Source organism: Aphidius gifuensis, linkage group LG2 (genome assembly GCF_014905175.1).
Source record: "Aphidius gifuensis isolate YNYX2018 linkage group LG2, ASM1490517v1, whole genome shotgun sequence".
Classification (NCBI taxonomy): Eukaryota; Metazoa; Arthropoda; class Insecta; order Hymenoptera; family Braconidae; genus Aphidius; species Aphidius gifuensis.
Genome location: NC_057789.1, coordinates 3,728,860 through 3,748,946, shown reverse-complemented (window position 1 = coordinate 3,748,946; position 20,087 = coordinate 3,728,860). Strand labels below are relative to the sequence as shown.

Genomic DNA, 20,087 nt, shown 5'->3' with positions numbered 1-20,087 from the left:
AAAAAAGAATTTTAAATAATATTTTTAAATACTTTTGATTTATTTTTAATTTATATTCATTGTAAACAATTTTTTTTATTCATTATTATTTGTATAAAAAATAAAACGATGATAGAACTGAGTTTATTTTAAAACATTTTTGATGTTTGCTAATTTATTCGGCTTTGGATTTTTCTAAAATTTTATGGTAGGTTTTTTTTATCAGTATATGAATCAATTTATGCAGTGAAATGTTAATTAATTTAATTGAATCAATCCAATTTCAATAATTGGGAAATTGTTAAGGATTTTTTAAGTGGTAAAACTGATAAATGAAAATTTAAATAAGCTGGTGAGTAAAATATTAATAAGAGTTAATCAAAATAGTAGTACATTGTACAATGATAAAAAAAATTATCAATGACAAGATGGTAAGTCTGATGACGAAATAAAAACAGCTCAAAGTTTAGCCATTATTATCAGCTATGATAGATTTTTTTTTCGTTTAAAAATCTCGTCTTTAATTGAGATTTAAAAGGAAATCTACAACATAATTTATTGATACTTCAGCTAATGAACTTTAAGAATATTTTTCTTGATAATTATTATAATAAAAATATTGAAAATGAAAAATTTTGTAAAAGAAATACGTATGTAGCAGTTGAAGAAAATATTAGTAAAAAAAAATTATATGTAAGAAATAATTAATCATTGAATGTATTTTTTTGTTATCCAGAATTTTTTTTTTACGTAAGTAAAATGACGTAAACTGAAAGAATAAAGAAAATAAAAAAATTGATTGTATATTTATGCTATTTAACAGCGGAAAATAAATTTTTAATCAATGAAAATAAAATAATATAGAATTACGTTATTTCAAAGTGATGACAAGTAAATCATCATCATGATAATTCATTGATATTTTATGTTATCAATTTTAATTCACAATCTTAATGTTATTTTTTTTTTGATGTTTGATGCATCATTGGTATATTATTTTTAAAAATATTGACTGCTCGAAAGTTGATAACCCAAGTGTCATGATTTTCAACCTTTCCTTCCAGTGTTTTGCTAATAAATCATATCATTTTTTGTCTCAATATTTAATTTATTTATCAACGTAAATTATATATTATTTATTTTTCAACTTCAAAAATGTTTTTAAAATACAAAAACTTTTTTTTTAGATAATAACTCGATAAGACAATATCATGATTTTTATTTGTACAAAATTATTATTTTTCATAATTTGTTTATCTTATAACAATTATTACTTAAAAATTATAACAAATATTATTTAATATTTCTTAAAATTTATACATAATAATAAACATAATAATTACATTTAATATGCAACAGAAAAATAAAGCAAGATCAAAATTATAAAATTGATTTTAACTTCTGTTTGGACGGTTATATTTTTACCAACATTAATCTTCAATCAACTCTTAAATATTTTTAAAAATCATTAAAATTATTATTGTTATTATCTTTTTTGAGCTTTATATTTATATAAAAATTATCGTTTATTCAACATAAATTACCTCCTTCACTCTGAAAATTTATCAAGTAGACTATACAAGTTTTTTTTTTATTTTCATTATGCCATTTTTTATCATAATTTCTATATGAAATTTTCTACAAAGACATATTTTACAAAGACATTTTAAAAAACATACTAAATCATGAAATAATATAATGAAAATTTCATTTTTTGATTTTAAATTTAAGAATAATATTTATCCCTTTTTTTTTTACATTTAAAAATTTAATTTAATCATCCAAATTAAAATAATAAGTTGACAAAAAAAATAATAATAATTATCATTAAAAATAAAAAATTATATTCCCTATGTAGATATGTGTTTTATCTGTCGACCTCGACCCACTACGATTAATGATCTTACCATCAAAGAAGATGAAACTTATTTGCAAATATTTCTTCACTAATTTTTGTTTATTTTTTGCTGAAAAAAAATAAAAATAAAGAAATAAAATCCATTGAGGATGAAAATTATTATTCCCTTTCTTTTGCTTTCATATTTTTTTTTCCCCTTACTTTTCCCTCTTTGAGTCCATCTATAATTTTTATACAAGCCACTCACTTTTCCCACGATTATTACAAATATTATTTCGCAAAACAATTGGCTCATCTGCAACACTCGTAATAATTCAAATTTAGAAAAGAAAAAAATAAATAAATAATACAAAAAAAAAAATTAACCTTAAGAAACTTGCTCAACTAATTAAATTTGTCATTCATTCTATTAAATTTTAGGAGCTTTTTTAGAAGTCAAAAAAATTTCGACAGTTGGATGATATTATTATAATTAAAAAGAACAAAAAAAAAAAAAAAACAGTAACAACAATTAAATATTTATTTTTCAGAGCCATGAAAAGCATGATTAAGATTTCCCTGTTTTTTCGATGCACCAGGTGGTAATGGATTGCTTAGATGAAGTTTTTCTTGACGTCTTGCTGCTCTTGCAAGACAAAATAGTGCACCAATGAGAACAATAAGTCCACCAGCACCAAGACCAATTGATATTGCAACTCTTGCAACAGGTGGTACCTCAACAGCTAGCTTTAATAATGATGTCATTTTTTCTGGTAGACCATCTACACCCTGTAAATAAATAAATGAATAAATAAACAATTCCAAGAGACGAGTAATAGTGTAATAAAACATACATAAAAATATATATATTTATTAGAAAGAAACATTATTAAATTTCTTTATTAAATCGTGCATAAAGTTGTAGAGTAATAAAAGAAATAAAAAAGTCAAATTATCTTACATAACTAGAGTGGATGTTAGTCAGGAAAATAATAATAGCAGGAAATGTAAAGAAAAAGGAAAAAAAAAATTATTGAAGCAAATAAATTGGTGAAAAGAGTTAAATTTATTTAATGACTTTGTATTTGTAGATTTTTTTGTTGGTTTGTTTTGAAGTTTAGGAGGATCAAAGAGATAAAAAAAAATAAACTTACGTCTTCAAACCACATTATGGGAAAAACAATATCTGGAAATGAGGCAACTTGTTTGATGTCCTTCACTTGACTAACAGCTAAATTTATTTGGACTCTTGCTCTAGCTCTCAATGCTGTTCCCATTAATGGTTGAATATCAATAAATAATTGATGTTTTTCAGCTTCTGGTGGTGATATACCAATCACTGCTTCACGTAGTGATGGATCAGCTGAAATTTTTTTTACATTGATAAATATATTTTTTTTATTTTTCTTGACAACAAGAAGGAAGAAGGAAAATATTTTTTTATCTCGAGAAAAGTAAAAGTCACATTGAATGGGACATCAGTGTTATAATAGAAAAAAATTTAATAAAAAAAAAAATATGTGTATTTGTTTTCAATTTCTCACGAAAAAAAAAATACAATCTATTATCGTGTGAAGATCTTTTTAATTATTCACATGTCTTATATCTTTAGCTGGGAATTAATTTGCAAAAATAAAATGATGATGATGATAATAAATAGGACTAGTTGAAGAATCATTACGATGGTTTGTTTTTTTTTTCTTTACTGCGTTCGTTGATTAATTTATCAGGAAGTTGAATGAGAAAAATAATAACTTACCTAAATAAAAGTGAGGAAAACTTAGTAAAATTGGAGATTCATATTGACATGCTGATGCATTAAATGTTCCGGATGGTGCACATGGTGGACCAGCTGGACAGAAACAAATTTGTTCTGATTTTTCATCAACACTTGCAAATACATCGCTTGGTGGTGTAAATCTCCAACCAGGTACATCATTTGCAGTCATAACTTCTTCCTAAAAAAAAAATATACAAGGAAGTTTTAAAATAAAAAAAACTGATAAATATGAAAAAGTTGTTTTTACGATAAGTAATTATTTTTTTTAATTGACATACTTGTGTGAAAATGAATTGATAAACGTTGATAAAAAAAAAAAATAATAAAAAACATTTCAAAGTCAAAGAATACAAAAATAAAAAAAAAAACAAATTAATGATACAGAAAAAAAATATATAAAAAAATTGTAAACTTGACTTGAATTCGAAGGTAATCATCTTTTGATTTTTTAATAGGTTTTTCATTATTAAAAAATAATAAAAAAATTTATACATTTATAGGATAGATGAATATGTTTACCTTGAACACAAGTGGAAGAGTTCTACAAAGATCCTTGTCAAAGACCTTGAGTACTTTTTGTTTGTTAATATGTGGTGGAAATATACTACCATCACCACCAAGAATATTATCACAAACTTTTGTTGTCCAATGTCCAAGACCATCTTTACCATTCCATCTATCCATCATACCATATTTTGTAATATCATCAACACCAGTAAATATTGTATAAACATCTGGATGTGTACCATTTTTACCATAAAATAAACCAAATTGATCATATGGTAATTTTTGTTCTTTAGGTACAACATCTTTAGCTAGCTTTAACAATGGATCATCATAACCCCATAATAATTGTCCAATTGATACTTCAACAAATGGTTTTATTTTTAATATATCCATTATTGATGCCATTGCAAGACGCAAAAATCTAGCAGCATGACGTGATTGAGTGGTCGCTGATAACATTGGCACATTTGGTACCACAACTAGATCATCTTCAGATCCAGCTGAAAGTTCCTGATAATAATAAAAATCATTTTAAACTTTAATTAAGCTTTCATGATAAATGAAAGGTAATTTTATTTGTCGCGCTTCGTTGATCATATACTTTCACAAATCATTATTTAATATTATAGATTAATAATAATTTTTTTTTTTTATTGTTTAAATTTTTTATCAAGACGATTTTTATATTGTTATTTGGAAAATACAATTGACTTTAAATATCAGAATAAAATGAAAAAAAAATTAAAGATTTTTGCTGAAACAAATACACGATTGCGGAAGTCAATTTTCTTGATATGTATTTTTTTTTTTTTTCAAATTAACATATGAATATGTAACAATAAAAAATATTTTTTTATTTTTTTTTATATTCTTGTGATTATTTAGTTAGACGAGTCCTTCAACCATTTTAAAATGTTACATATGAAAAATTAAATTTAAAATAATTTTATAAAAATAAAAAAAAAAAATGAATTACCTCAGAAAAATAAAATCTTTTTCTTAAATTATAAGTAACTGTTCCATTTTCATTGAATGTAATATTTGTTTTATCCCATTTTTGTAGATAAACATATGGACCAAGTTCTTGTAATATTGGTTTATCACCGTTATTTAAAAATTCATCGGCATTTGTAACATTGTAAATATAAATATTCATATGTGGTGTAACTGGTGGTGCTTGCCACCATCCATAAGCACGACCACCATCCTTCAACACAACCTCATGATTTATTATTAACTCCATTATATTTGGAAATAATGCTGCAACAACTGCTGCAATTATTATCATTAATACACCAGCACCAACAGCTGCCCCTAAAAATCAACAAAAAAACAAAACAAATTAACAAATTAATTACTTTAACAATGAATATCTAACAAGTGTCCAAATAAATTATATAAAATGTAATCTATCAACAAAAAATACAAAATATGTACCACTTTTTTTTTTATCAATCATTTTATTTGATAATAAAAAATGTCCCGATTAACTTGTTGTCTCGTACTAGTTACAAAAAACGACTGAGAAATATGAAAAATAATTCAATCCAATTTAAAAAATTATTTTGACAAGTGCATGTTGTTTTTTCATTTATATTTGTCATCTAATTACTACATCATTTAAATTGTATTTGAAAAAAAACAAACATTGCATAATTTTTAACAAAAAAAAAAAGCTATTTATTATCAAAAGGTATGAATCATTAAATTTATAAATTAATTTGCATATTGTATTTGTCGTAGAATAGTGTGAATGAAAATGATCTATTATTAAACTATTAATAATTATATATAAAATAATAAATTGATATTTATAATCGACAATTAGATGACTCGTATTTGTTTATAATTAAAAATAAAAAATAAATTAAAGGAAAAATATGAGGAATAACTTGGGTACGAGGTTCAATTGAATTTTTTTTTTTTTTAATTTTAGTAAACTGGGTACAAGGGCGTCCAGATTGTAGATCACCTTCGCCTAGTCTTCATATGATCGATTATAATAAAAAAAATTTAAAAAAAAAAAATTTAACGACTAATCGAGCGAAATTAAAATTTCCAATCTCGTTTATGTGTTTTTTTCTTTAAAAATTCATGTTATACTAGTTTTTTTTGTTTTAAAAAAAACACTTAACAAGTTTTTTTTTTTTTTGTTTTATAAATGTTGATGATATTAATAATGTTTGTTTATTTTTTTTAAAACCTCTTAAAGTAATAAATAAAAACTTGATTTTTCTTTGAGTAAAAAAAAAAAAATTATAATAATTTTCAAGACGATGTCAAATATTTAAATAGACACGAAGGTCGATGGAATAAATTTAATAGCTTTTTTTCATCCCTTTTTTGATTTAATTATTGAGCAAGTAACAATGGAATTTTTTTTTTTTTTTTTTTTCTTACGAATGTTGAGGTCAATTAAGAGGGCTTACATCATAAAGAGTGTTAGAAAATAATGATGATTCATGGTCATTTTTTAAAAGTCCAAGGTAGTAAATTGACGAGTGATGATTTTTTTAAAATATATTTTAAATTTATTCTATTGATTTAAAATTTATTTTTATTATTGCGTTAAATTGTAGTTTTATTATTTTTTTTAGAATAATTTTGTGAAATTATTTATCGTAAAAATTAAGCGATTCGCATCATGTAACAAAGCTTTCTACAGACAAATATAAAACATCATTTTATTTATACCATATACATCATATTAAAATTATACGGAAGTTCAAATTTCTCGACTAGAACAAACATTTAAAAATAATTACTCAGTATCAAATTTATTTTCTTTTGTTCTTCATACATTTAGTGGAGAAAAAAATTTAATCTAAAAAAAAAACTAGCTTACTTTACCCGTCAAATGATTAATCATATATTTTTTGAATAAATATAACATATAAACTTTGTAAAAAAAAAAATTACATAATACTTGTAATGAATCATTGTTATCCTGAGAAAAATAAAAAAAATGTTAGAAAAAACATGCAGAGAATAAAATATATAATAAAAAAAAAAAATAAATTGTATGCAAAATATTTAGTTTAAAAGTCAAACAAGTCAGAAAACAAGTAACTCGAGTTTTTTGCTTTCATCTTCAATTGATATGTCAATAGTAAAAACACAGATATATTTGTGGATAAATTGATCATCGTATTTCTAAGAAAATTTAACAAATAGTATACTTTCTCAAAAGGTGCAATATGTGAGTTTAAATTTTTATATGTGTGGTTACATCTTGGTAATGATAGCAACCATAACACTCGTATTAGTTCAGTCAAAACTTTCACTCTACCCATATATTCATTGCGATAAAATAATATAAAAATAAAATTACATAAATAAATTAATTTAAAACAAAATTTACAACAACATCATTATCAAATTTATAAAAATATTTTTAAATTTGATAGTATAATCATATTGATAACAATATTATTCCAACCAAGATATATTTATTTTATTTACAAATAAAGTAAAATAAAATATTAAAATATATACCGAAATATTTCGAAATTATTATATATTTTTTTTTTTCGCGCCATAAGCTGTTGATATTTTTCGAAAAAATTATTTATTTTTTCATTTATTTCTCAACATTTCATAGCAATTAGAGATTTATTTGAATAAAAAATATTTATAATAAGAACAAAATATTTTATTTCTATTGTGGTTGAATGAGTTGATATTTAAATGAGTAAATATTTTTATTTTTTTCAAATTATTATTTAATCAATGACCTTAGACAAAAAGAATGTCATGGTTTTTTTGACCTCGAAATGATGGTTATTTATTAAAATATATTTGGCAAGCTGAATATATTATTATGATTAATGGAAAAATAAAAATTCAAGGTGCAGTGAACCTCATGGCAAGTTGTAGAAAAAAAATTAAATACATATTTTGAAGTACATCGTCTTACGACTTATAGCTTCAATAATCAAATTTTCACTTTTAACTTTCACTAAATAAAAAAGAAACATCGATTTTTATATTGCAAATAAGTTTAATAAATTATCGAAATTGTATATTCTGTTTTCTTCTTATCAATTTTATTAAAATATGTAAAAATTTCTAAAATATATATTATAAAATTCATTTATTTATTTTTTAAATTTATTTCAAAAGTTATATATTTGTCCTTGCATTTTATTTTAACATGTATTTAATTATTTTGTAATAATTATACAAATTTTATATTAAGGTCTTGTATTTGACACTAATCGACAAACAACAGAGAACGAAGACAAAACAACAAGTCAATTTGTTGGACTTGATTCTATCACAATATAAAAATAAAAAACTATTAATTTTATATTTTAATTGCTATTTGTTTTGAGGAAATAAAGTTGTCGATATTCATATGCTGATATTAAATACATTTCATAAATCTAATAAAGTTCTTGATGAGGTTGAAAGATCATCGAATGAATAATGATCGAAACGATTGACATAGTCATGATTAAAATACAATAATTAAATATAAACATTTAAATGAAACACGTCATAAATGTTTGTAATAAAAAAAAAAAACATTTTATAATGACTTGGTTAAAATTATTATCATGTAATTATATTTAATAAACAATGATTTTTATTTTTCCACTTGCTTTGACGTTTTAATATTCAAGAAATATTTATTTTATATTTATTTATTATTGTTATATTAATATTATTCGAAATTTTCAAGTTATAGAAATCATAATTATCATAGAAAAATTCGAGAAACCTTTTTCTTTAATTAAACAATATTTGTAGAGATTAGATAATTTTATTTTCAATTGATTATCGGGTTTTATTGATTATTTAAAAATTTTAAATAGTCATGAATAATATGTAATTGAAGAAAAAAATAAAAAAGATTTACTGTTGTGACGTGGGATGCAAGTTAAAATGTGAATTGTATTTCGAAAAGTCTCAGACATCAAAAGAGAAAAATAAAAAAATATTATAAAGAGACACTTGTTGGTTAATCTTTGAGCATCGTGGTTAATGTTTCCTAATAATTCTTACAATGCAATCTTTTTTTCGTATTACCACAGTTATGTTTTTTTTTTTTTTCTTCTTCTTCAATGTCTCAGGCTGGAAGTAAGCCATAAATGTCATCATAAAAATTAATCAATTATACCAAACACAATTAAACTTTTTATTTAGCTTTTTGAATGACCTCGTAACCCCAATTTATTTTAGCATAACTTTTTAAATATTGTCATAAGAATTTACAAGAATTTTAATTTTATAAAATAATTCTTTCTCAATATATTGTCATTATTGATGACCAATAAAATACTAAAATTAATTTAAATTTCTCAATAAACAATAATACTTGCATAGAAAATAATAAAAAATAAAATTTAATTAAAATATTTTAAAGAAAAAAAATAAATTTCTCAATGAAAAATCAAGTTTTACTTTTTTCATTTGTTAGAATTTTATATCTAATAAATTTTCAATCATCTCGATGCATAATATTTTAATAATAAATTATTTTTTTCTTTAATTACATATAATTTAAAATCACAAAAGACAACTGTAAATTATTTCAAGCCTTCAAATAATACAAGAAAGAAAACAAGAAAAAAAATATATAAAAAAAAAAAAACAATTATTGATAAATAATGCTTAGTTAACAAAACTGACAATTTAAAATAAAAATAACGAATTCCTTATTTTATAATATTTTATTTTCATGATATTTTCCAGCAAGGTCAGCACGTTCTCTGTGGGCAAAGTGCTCGAATCAATCATACACATAACGTGCCTGTATATTTCCACAGTTTGATAAATGAACATCAATGAATGACCAAGTACTAAAAAAAAACCTCAAATCACTTGTAAAAAAAAAAAAAAATCACCGTTAAACAAGGTAAAATTATGAAAATAAAAAATATAATTCTATGTTTTTTTAAGTTGAATAATTGGGAGTATTTTTTTTTTCATTGTGAGTTGAATTTATAAGAATGCAAGGTATAATTTTTAATGTAGTAAATTTGTGTGTACATGAGACGAATGACCCTGTAAATTTAAATAATCATGCACTTAATCTTTCAACAGTTTTTTTATTCTAGAATTAAGCAAAGCTCGTTGTCACTGTAAATAATAATTCAAATTTCAATCGCACTGCAAGATTAAATTATATATCTAAATTAAATATTTAAAAAAAAATTTAAACCAATTATACTAGGATTTTTTTTTCGAAAAATATATAATATATATTTACATATTTTAAAAATGTAATTATCAATGAAAAGCATAATGAATTGAAAAAATAATTGAATGTAAAAAAAGTGTGTAATAAAAATAAAATTAATCAGCTAATTTCATCATGTCAATTTGAAATGCGTTGACAGTGAAAATGTGGTTTAATTATTTATCTTGAAATCTATGTATGCAAGTATTTTACGTGGCTCGTTGCACATGGAATAATTTTGTAAAAAAAAAATTAAAACATCCTTGTAAATGTTTTTTTTAATTTTTAAATTCAAATTAAAAAAGTACCAAAATTATTTTTTTTAATATTTATTATTTATTAATGAACGAAGCCTTTCTGCACTGTCTCAATCGAAAAAAAAAATTAATTAATTAGATAAATTCCCACTGAACGAAAATACATTAAAATAATAAAAAAAAATTTAAACAATATGAAGAATCAACAACAGAACAAAGTCTAAAATACTTTCTAAATATAATTTTTTAAACTATCGTAAATTTTCTTTCTCTAGAAGAATAAAGTCCTCAAAACACATAAATTTATTTTATTATCCGATATTTTCTCATTTGTATATATTTAAAATAAAATTAACAAAACTTTCCTGATTACTAAAGTCAAAATTATTTAAAAAAATAAACTCGAAAGTCGTTTGATAGCCAAGAAATAATAAAAAAAAAAAAAAAACAACTTGATAAAGGAATCTTCCTTATGTGACCAGTTTTAAAATATGCTTTCTAAAAGTCAAGAAAATATCGAAAAATAAATAAAAAAAACATTTATAAAGGCCAGTTTAAATAAATGAGATCCGTTTGTACGTCACAAGAAATATACTCTTAAAAAGTTCAGATATGTGATTGAAATTTTGAGGCAAGTATGCCATCATCGTATTTGCATTGGAAATTAAAATGAAAAAAAAAAATTATTTAAAAAGTTTCAAACATGTTAATAAATAAATGACGAAAAAGCTTAAATAATTAATAAATTTATTAATTTATTAAAAATAATATTCTCCTACTATAAAAAGGAGAATTAGGCCTTTCTTCGAGACACATGATTCTCACATTAAACAATGATTAATAATTATGTTTGATTTGTTTTTGTTTAATTAATTAATTTTTTTATTAATGATGTTTACCCGTTGCTAAGTGGGAATTTTTTTTTTTTGTTGCATTAATAAATCAAAAGGGGTCTTGGGCTGAAAACAAATTATAAAAGGCCGATTATATAAAAATAATTACGAGAGGTGGTTAAGGGATAAATGGAGATAATGTAGGATTTTTTTCATAATTTTCTACGCGATCGGTAAGGGGTAGATCGGGGTAGGTTTTGACATAAACTCATTTTTACCGGGAATTTTTTAAGAAATAATTTTTTTTAAGTTAGATAAAGAGCCGACTATATAAAAATATTTACGGGAGGTGGTTAAGGGATAAATGGAGATAATGTAGAATTTTTTAAATAATTTTCTACGCGATCGGTAAGGGGTAGATCGGGGTAGGTTTGGACATAAACTCATTTTTACCGGGAATTTTTTAAGAAATAATTTTTTTAAATTAGATAAAGAGCCGATTATATAAAAATATTTACGCGAGGTGGTTGAGGGATAAATTGAGATAATGTAGAATTTTTTAAATAATTTTCTACGCGATCAGTAAGGGGTAGATTGGGGTAGGTCCAGATATAAACTTGGTTTTTCTACAGAATAATATTTTTATGGAGAAAAGGTTAAGGGATAAATGAAGATAATGGAAAAAAAAATAATTTTTCAAAAAATTCTATAATATCAGTTTCTAGTTATTTAAAAAATGAAAAACTTAAATTTTATAAAAAAGAATAAATCTCAGGTACTCATGACATATGAATTAACTGATTAATAGACATTTAATAAATTACACGATTTAAAAAAAAAATATAGAATAAAGATGAAAAAATAATTGTGTGTATCATTAGTCAACTTGTTACTCATGTTATCCATGATTACAGAAACTTAGAAAAAGAAGGAGTTACAGGTGTGCACATTTGTCTCGTTACGAAAGAATAAACTTTTGCAACAAGTATCAATACTAAGAAGCTTTTCTTATATACATATTTGTATGTGTGTCACATACATTTACAAAAAAAAATCCACACTTGAGACTAGTATATAATATCCTAATGTAAAAAATTTATCACATCTGTTTGAATTTTTTATAAAGACACACATATTCACTGGGTATTTTTATTTGTAAAAAAAATTTAGTAAGGTGAATGGTAAAAAATTTGAAACGTAAAAGTGACCTATAGTATAAATCTAATTAGCAATTTTGTTTGCTTGAAAAGAATTATCATTTTGATGATGAATTAATGAATAATTTTTTGTTTTTTTTCTGTCAAAAATGTCAATCTTTACAAGAGATAATAAATATTATTTTTTAACTTACTCGTGACAGTTTTCCAAAACATTGGCATTTTTAAAATACTCAACAAGTATGCTCACTATTATTATTAATAAAAATTATCAATATTTAAATAACAAATTATAAAAAATAAAGAGAATAAAAAAAAATTCAAAGCAATGAATTATTTTATTCTCAGTTGGCAGCTTGTACGAGACTAAAGTTTTAAAAAATATATACTTTGTTTTATATAAAATTCAAATATAATAGGGATTATTTCAAAGGGTCAAAAAATTTTACCATATAATGGTCAAGTAAAAAAAAAAGCTTCTAGAATAACGTGACTGAATTATATATAGTTTTTTTATAATACTCAATATAAATTATAATTTCGATGGAGAAATGAAAAATAGTAAGCAAAATTTAAACACAATTTTCACCATGTTTAGTACACTGAATTGAAAAGAATAATTAAAAATTTATAATTTGCATAATTAATAGAATAACAAACAATATTTAAATATAAAAAAAAAAATACAAAAGACTAACAAAGTCGATGTATATTTTCATGACATTCTCAGTCGACTGACATAAATTGAGGAAAAAATAAAAAAAAAAGTAATAATTTAAATAAATGATTCATGCAAGTATGATAATAATTAAATTTTCCAAAATTGTCAAGTTCAAAGTCTTTATTTGTTATTCAAAAAAAACAATCAAGTATTCATGAATTTGTATTTATTTTTTTTAAATCTATGAATATTTAAAATACCCAGAATGATAATTTTTTTTTTTCTTTAGTAAATTCATGATAGCAAATAGATCATCAAAAAAAAAAAAAAACTAATAATTTTCTTGGGATTTTTAATTATTTTTATATATTCATGAAAAATAAACAAATGCCTGTTAATTTTATGTCAATAGAAAATAAAAATAAACTTGAATTTTCTACAAAACAACAAAGTCTATTATCAACTAGCAATAATTATTTTTTTCTAAGGTCAACATCATTAAAGACAAATGTTAAAAAAAAAGAAATTATTCAGCAATGTAAAAGCCCAACTCAATTGATTATAATAATTAAAAATAATTATCAAAATAATTTTATAACAATTTGAATTTTCGAAAAATATAAAATCTCATTTCTCGGTTTATTTTTATGGTAATTTTGTATATTTTTTTTTTGAAGATGTGCCAGTGTGTACAGTGACTTTTAAATATTATTTTTACTTTAGTTGACTATTAAATATTTTTTTTTTTAAATAAATACAATTTGGTATAAAGTTGAGAAAGAGTTTTATATTCCATATATGCATTTATATTCATACCTTTGGCAATTTGTTCAGGGGCTCTCATCGTGCGTAAGCTATATTATCCATGTAAAAAATTATTATTATTATTTATTTATAAATAATATATATATACATATGTATCGCAACTGGAAAAACTGGCTGTGCCAGAGTACAATTCCATGGCAACTCGATGGATACAAGTTCCAATGGAATGTCGTGTATTTTTTTTTTTTTGATTGTAATTTTTTGATACAACTGATATAATATGTTAATAAAAAAATTTTACCAAGCCTATATAATAATTTTCATCGATAGAATATTTAGTGTCAATTAATGAATTTAACTATAGAAAAAAGTTGATTGATTTATTAAAATTTCGATAAGTTTTTGTTTTCGAATTTTTTTTTTAAGATAAAAAATTAATTTGAATATTGATAATAATATTATTTTTATATGAAAAAAACAATAAAGTTTATATGAGAAAAAAATTTTTTTTAAAAAGTATACAGTATAATATTGAAATTGAGTAGTGAATAAGTCGTTCGTTCATGCGATGAATTTACTCTATAGAAAGTTTCCGCGGTAACGGTTTTGAAACTGACGGGCAAAAGGTGCGTGTTTTATTTTATTTTTCAAGTAGGGATATAAAATACAAGTAAAATAAATATATATACATATACACTTGACTATTTATGATGTTTACATTTACGATCAAAGTCCGTATATACATTTAAAAGTCACCTGTGTGAAAATAGCGCGAGAAGTCAAACTGCATTTTTTTTTTTAAATACCAATAAAATCAATAAAAAGTATTTCAAATATTCAAAAATTATTTCAAAAACATTCAATAGATTTATAAATTTTTCGGAATACAAGTAAATAATTTTTATTTGCATTTTTTAAAGGCAATTTAATGAAATTTATTTTATCCATTAGCATCTTTAGTAACGCTCAAAGGGGACATTGACTGAAAATTAATTTTTTTTTCTTCATTTTTAATGCTCTTTTTATTTACACATGAATGAAAGATATGACATCAATTTTTACAGGCCCATATTTTTATTATTTATATATTATTTTTGAATTCATGTCAATGTACTCAATGACAAAATAAAAATTACATTTTTTAATTTATTCAATTAATACCTCCAACTGCCTCCAATTATTCATCGAAATACCCATACAAACATTTTTTTTTTTTTTTTTTTTATTGTTTAGTATTTTATTTTGACATTATGGATATAATAATGAGGCAAATAAACTCTCCTGTTAGAAGCATTAAACAAATAATTAGAAAATTGAAAAAAAAAAAAAATTGAAAAAAAAAGATAATAAAAGCTAATTTGTTAGTACAGGTAAAAATAATTTTATTATAATTTTTTTTTCTAATTATTTTTATGTAAAAAGTACGTAAAATATTAATAATAAATAAAGCAAAATATTTATTTTAATGACTTGTAAAAATAATTTAAATAACTTCAAAAAAAAATTGTAAAAAATAATATAATTTATTAGCCAGTACTCAGTATTTATATCAAATAAAAAGGAAATAATTACATTGTACAGAATAATCAATAAATAATATTTTAATACAGCTATTTAATGATTAAAATTTGTTTTTAAATTTTGATAAAATTTATTATCATGTTTATAAAATAGCTGAATGATAAAAAAATAAAAAATAAACATTTACACCTTTGCTATTATGGAATTGAGTTCACTGAGTAAACTCAGTTCACCTATATATTTTTATGTAGGAGAATCAAGAACAAACATATACAAAGAATAAAAAAAACTTTCTGACAAATAGTGGATAAAAATATTGAGGCAGACATAACACACTTGGAGTCAACGAACGGTACTTCATCTTCTTTATTTTCTTTTTTTTTTTCGTGTGTTACTATCAGGTAAAAAAATTTACGATTTAGGTGAATAAAAAAAAAAAAATGTGTTTCCATACAGAAATAATATATTCATGTTAGCAATAAAATAAAGTATCAAAAAAAATATTATCAGTTAGTCACATCAATGATCGAATACATTAGATAACCACCGCATTAGTTGTAAAAAAAAAATTACTAAATGTACTTTGCAGTAAAAAGAAAATAATATATTTAAATAATAATAAATTTATTTGATATATAAACTAATAATACATGAATTTAAATAATTGAATTTGTTTATAAAAAAAAAAACAACGAGTTAATGTATTATTTTATTTGTAAAAACTACAATAATTGTTGAAAAAAAAAAAGTGAATAAATGTAAATGAGAAAGCTCTAAGTATGTTGACAATCATATTATAATTGTAAATATAATAAATAATGATAATTATTAAATAAATTAACAACATTGTTGTTTTAATCAGGTGATTGAATTTTTTTTTCTAACTCAATTTTTTTTTGTTTTGTGTAATATTCAAGGGTAGCATGTTTTTTCGATATAAATTATTCAAAAGAAAAATAACTATATTGTATATATTTTTTTACAATTCAATAAAAAATATTTAATAAATTTTGGAATATCAATTTATAATGATGACATTGCAATGAGGAAATCATTTTTTTTTATATGATTTAGAAAAAAAATCAGGAGATCCGTATCAATTGATGTGATTAATAGCTTCAAAGTGATTATTTTTTAATAAATTCAAAAAAAATATATTTATGACAATTGGATATGTAATGATGATGTTTAATCAAACAGTCGTATTGTATAGTTCAAATTAAAACACGTGGATACTCAAATTCATAGTGACATCAATGCTTGACAAAGCAATTTAACTGTTCATCAATTTTTTTTTATTTTTTTCTCTTCTGATATTATGTAACACAGCTCAACATTTTAGTAAATAAAAAAACTATTTTTTTTTTTCTTATATTTAGAAGACAGTGTTATCTAAAATGTATTTTATTTATTGACATAACTATTTTGAAATTCGATTAATTATTTTTTTTTAAATTCAACTTGTTACGTAAATGATCATTTTAAACGACTAAAAATCAAAAAAAGAAAGACACATTCTCAATTTGAAATAGACCTTGTTGGCTATTAAAAAAATACCATTGACAAATTTAATAATAATTTAAATAATATAAAAAATTAATTAAAAAAAAATAATATTAAATGTCATCATAAAAAGACTTACACCATCGCCTGAGAAATCCTCCCTGCAGTTTAGCACAAATTCCACGGTTAACCCTCATTTTAAATTTTTTTTTCTATTGTATGTTCTTTGGTTAAATCACTATTATTCACTTGTAAATTTAGTCTATTACCTAATTCATTCAACCACAAATAAAAATATTATATCAAAGTTTCTTGTGTCCTATATTTTTTTATATAAAATTATACTTTTATGTCACTCGAGTTAATAATTTTAATTTAAAAATAATAATAATATTATAAAGAATTAATATAAATAAATAATAATATGAAAAATTTTTTTGCCAAAATTATGATTAAATTCGTTTAGTGTTACGATATCTCCTTGAATAAATTTTTTCAATTATTTCGCGGCGACACGAGGAGAAAGTTGACTTCCAAGTATGCCGAGTTACATTGGCTGGTGACGAGGAACGTACCAAAGAAATAAATAATAATAATAATTTATATTATTATTATTACAAAATTTTTAAAATATTCATTTAAATTTTATTATTATAAATGGCCATCAGGAGTTTTTTATTTTTTTTACTTTTCACTTCACAAAGAATCCAATCATTATTTAATTTTACTTGAATTATTTTTTTTTTAGATTTTAATTGAGTAATAAAATAGTGAAAAAATTTTTTCTATAAATATTTTTTTCTAATTATTTTTTAGTATTTTAAATTTTTTTGATTTTTCGAAATAAGGTGCGGACTATCTTGACGATGTCAGTCCGAACACTAAATGTGACTTTAGCCTGCTTTAGTCAGTGCATCAGGCAAAAGCCGCGTTGCGCATTGCCCAGGTGAACGATTTATTATTGCCCCCACCTGTTTAAATAATCCGACCTCCACCTTCTCTTTTTCTAACTCTTTTTTTTATTTTTTTTCTTTTATCCTCTTACTTATATCAAAATGTAATATAATTTTTTTACACACCTCTGTAAGTATAATTTTCTTCTTCTATTTTTTTCTATTTTATTTGAATTTTTATAATGATAATTTACGTAATTTTTTTTTGTTATTATGTTACCTTGGAAAAAAAATATTTAGGTTGTTTTATATGTAAATATTGATAATGTTTTTATAAAAAAAAATAATAGCAACTTTGTACGATGAAATATTTAAAATTCATTTATTTTTTAACCGAAATTTCATGTTGATTAGATTAAAATATGAATTTTTGGTTTTTAAATTAGTGTAATAAATTTTAAAAATTGTTCTATATATTTAGAAAAAAAAAATATTTATAAATTTCTATTTACTTTATTAAAAAATAAATAAATAATAATTTTCACTTTGATAATACGTAATTTAGTCGTACCACTAACTAGTGTTTATTTAAAACGATGAAAAACTTTACGGTATTTAGTCAAATGATGAAAATTGTGATGATAAAAAACACGCAGTTTTAAAAATAATAAGAAAAAAAAAAATTAAACACGACATGTAACGTGCGAATAAAAAAAAAAATAAGAATATAATTAAAACGGATGATAGGACGGAAATAAAGTTGATATATATGAAAATTGACATTATACGTATTATGTATATTTATTTTTATCAAGGGAAAAAATTAAATTGTTATGAAAGAAAAGTGGGTCTAGGAAAGGGGTCATTACCATGACAGATTGGACACACATCATGGATCATCAGTGCACTCATCCGGACTGAATTATTTTACACTCGACAAATAAATAAATCTACTTTTCTTTTTTTTCTTGTATCTACAATTATTTTTAAATTGTTTTACAAGAAATTAGTAGAATTATAATAAAAACTATTTGTTTATTTATCTATTATTATTCATATTATTCATCAGTGTGAATCATTTTTTATTTATTCAATTTTTGATGTTCAATTGACTAGAATTATTAAGTGTTGCATTATGCACATGCATGTCAATTTTATTTTATTTCATTTTTCAAACATCATATCGTGTCATCTTTATAAAACCCAATATTAACAAAATATAAAAATGATAATTTAAAGCTTCTGCAAAAGTAAAAAAATAATAATTTAGAGTATTTTATAATTGTAAAAAGAAACATGTAAATGAAGATATAATCTGGAGGTTAAAAAGACTATTTTAAAAATGTTTATAAAAATTTTTATTGAGTAGATATTTTATAATAATTATTACAAAAAATTATATAAGGATTTTTTTTTTTCAGATCGATAAAGGACAAATGAAGATATAAAAATATCTTGTTAATCGATTGAAGAAAAAAATTATAAAGGTTGAATTAATGAATTTAATTTACTTGAAGGATCAATGGGTTTAGATCATCCGTTAGTTTTACGAGAAAAAACAAATTATTGTTGGCAAGACATCCGTTTTTTTTTTTCGATCTAAAAAAAAAGCTAAAAAAATATACTTGTAAGTCAAGAACTTTCTAGTAATGATGTTATTTAAAAAATCTATAACTGCATACATGCATTTATAATTTTATTTTTGTATATTTATATTTATTAAAAATGAGAAAAAAATATATAAAATATTCAAATGTGTCATCAATACAACGATGATGTTGTTTATTCATCAGACAATACATTTTTTTCCAAAGCATGAGTAACACATGGCTGGTATGTCAATGCACCACCCATAATTTCATGAAAGAAAAAATAAATTGACGTAATTTCCGGTTATAAATAAAATAATAAACAACTTTACTTGTCTGATTCAGGGAGATGACAAAAAAGAAAATAAAAAATTACAAATTATCAATTGGATCATGCACGTTTACATTTAGAAATTATCAACTGATTTTTTTTCACATATAGGGTCAGTTGGAATACGTACTTTTTCGATTGATATAATATATAGTTGACCTTGAAAATTAACAATAAATAATCAACAATCAAAAGAAAAAATAAAACATGTAAATGAAGTCAATTATTAATTGGTAATTGTGGTTTTTTATTTGTTATTTTACAAGGTTAGCTATTCAAATTTATCACAC

The 20,087-nt window shown here is 22.2% G+C and overlaps 1 protein-coding gene across 1 annotated transcript; it reads right to left on the bottom strand.

Annotated features, from left to right (window-relative positions):
- Nucleotides 1-1,828: 1,828 nt before the first annotated feature.
- LOC122848396 (scavenger receptor class B member 1) lies at nt 1,829-17,929 on the bottom strand. The gene is made up of 6 exons (XM_044146451.1): nt 17,124-17,929; nt 5,080-5,417; nt 4,116-4,613; nt 3,576-3,774; nt 2,971-3,179; nt 1,829-2,605 (listed from the first exon to the last, which is right to left on the bottom strand). The coding sequence occupies exons 1-6, from the start codon at nt 17,179-17,181 to the stop codon at nt 2,357-2,359; spliced, it is 1,551 nt and encodes a 516-aa protein (XP_044002386.1). The 5' UTR covers nt 17,182-17,929; the 3' UTR covers nt 1,829-2,356.
- Nucleotides 17,930-20,087: the final 2,158 nt, after the last annotated feature.

What these genes read in the sequence shown, in the direction of transcription:
- LOC122848396 (XM_044146451.1), bottom strand. Translation starts at nt 17,181, where the DNA reads ATGAGGGTTAACCGTGGAATTTGTGCTAAACTGCAGGGAGGATTTCTC. An exon ending in AAAGATTTTATTTTTCTGAG is followed by an intron (nt 4,614 to 5,079) that starts GTAATTCATTTT and finishes TATTATTATCAG; the next exon opens with GAACTTTCAGCTGGATCTGA. An exon ending in CTCTTCCACTTGTGTTCAAG is followed by an intron (nt 3,775 to 4,115) that starts GTAAACATATTC and finishes TTTTTTTTTTAG; the next exon opens with GAAGAAGTTATGACTGCAAA.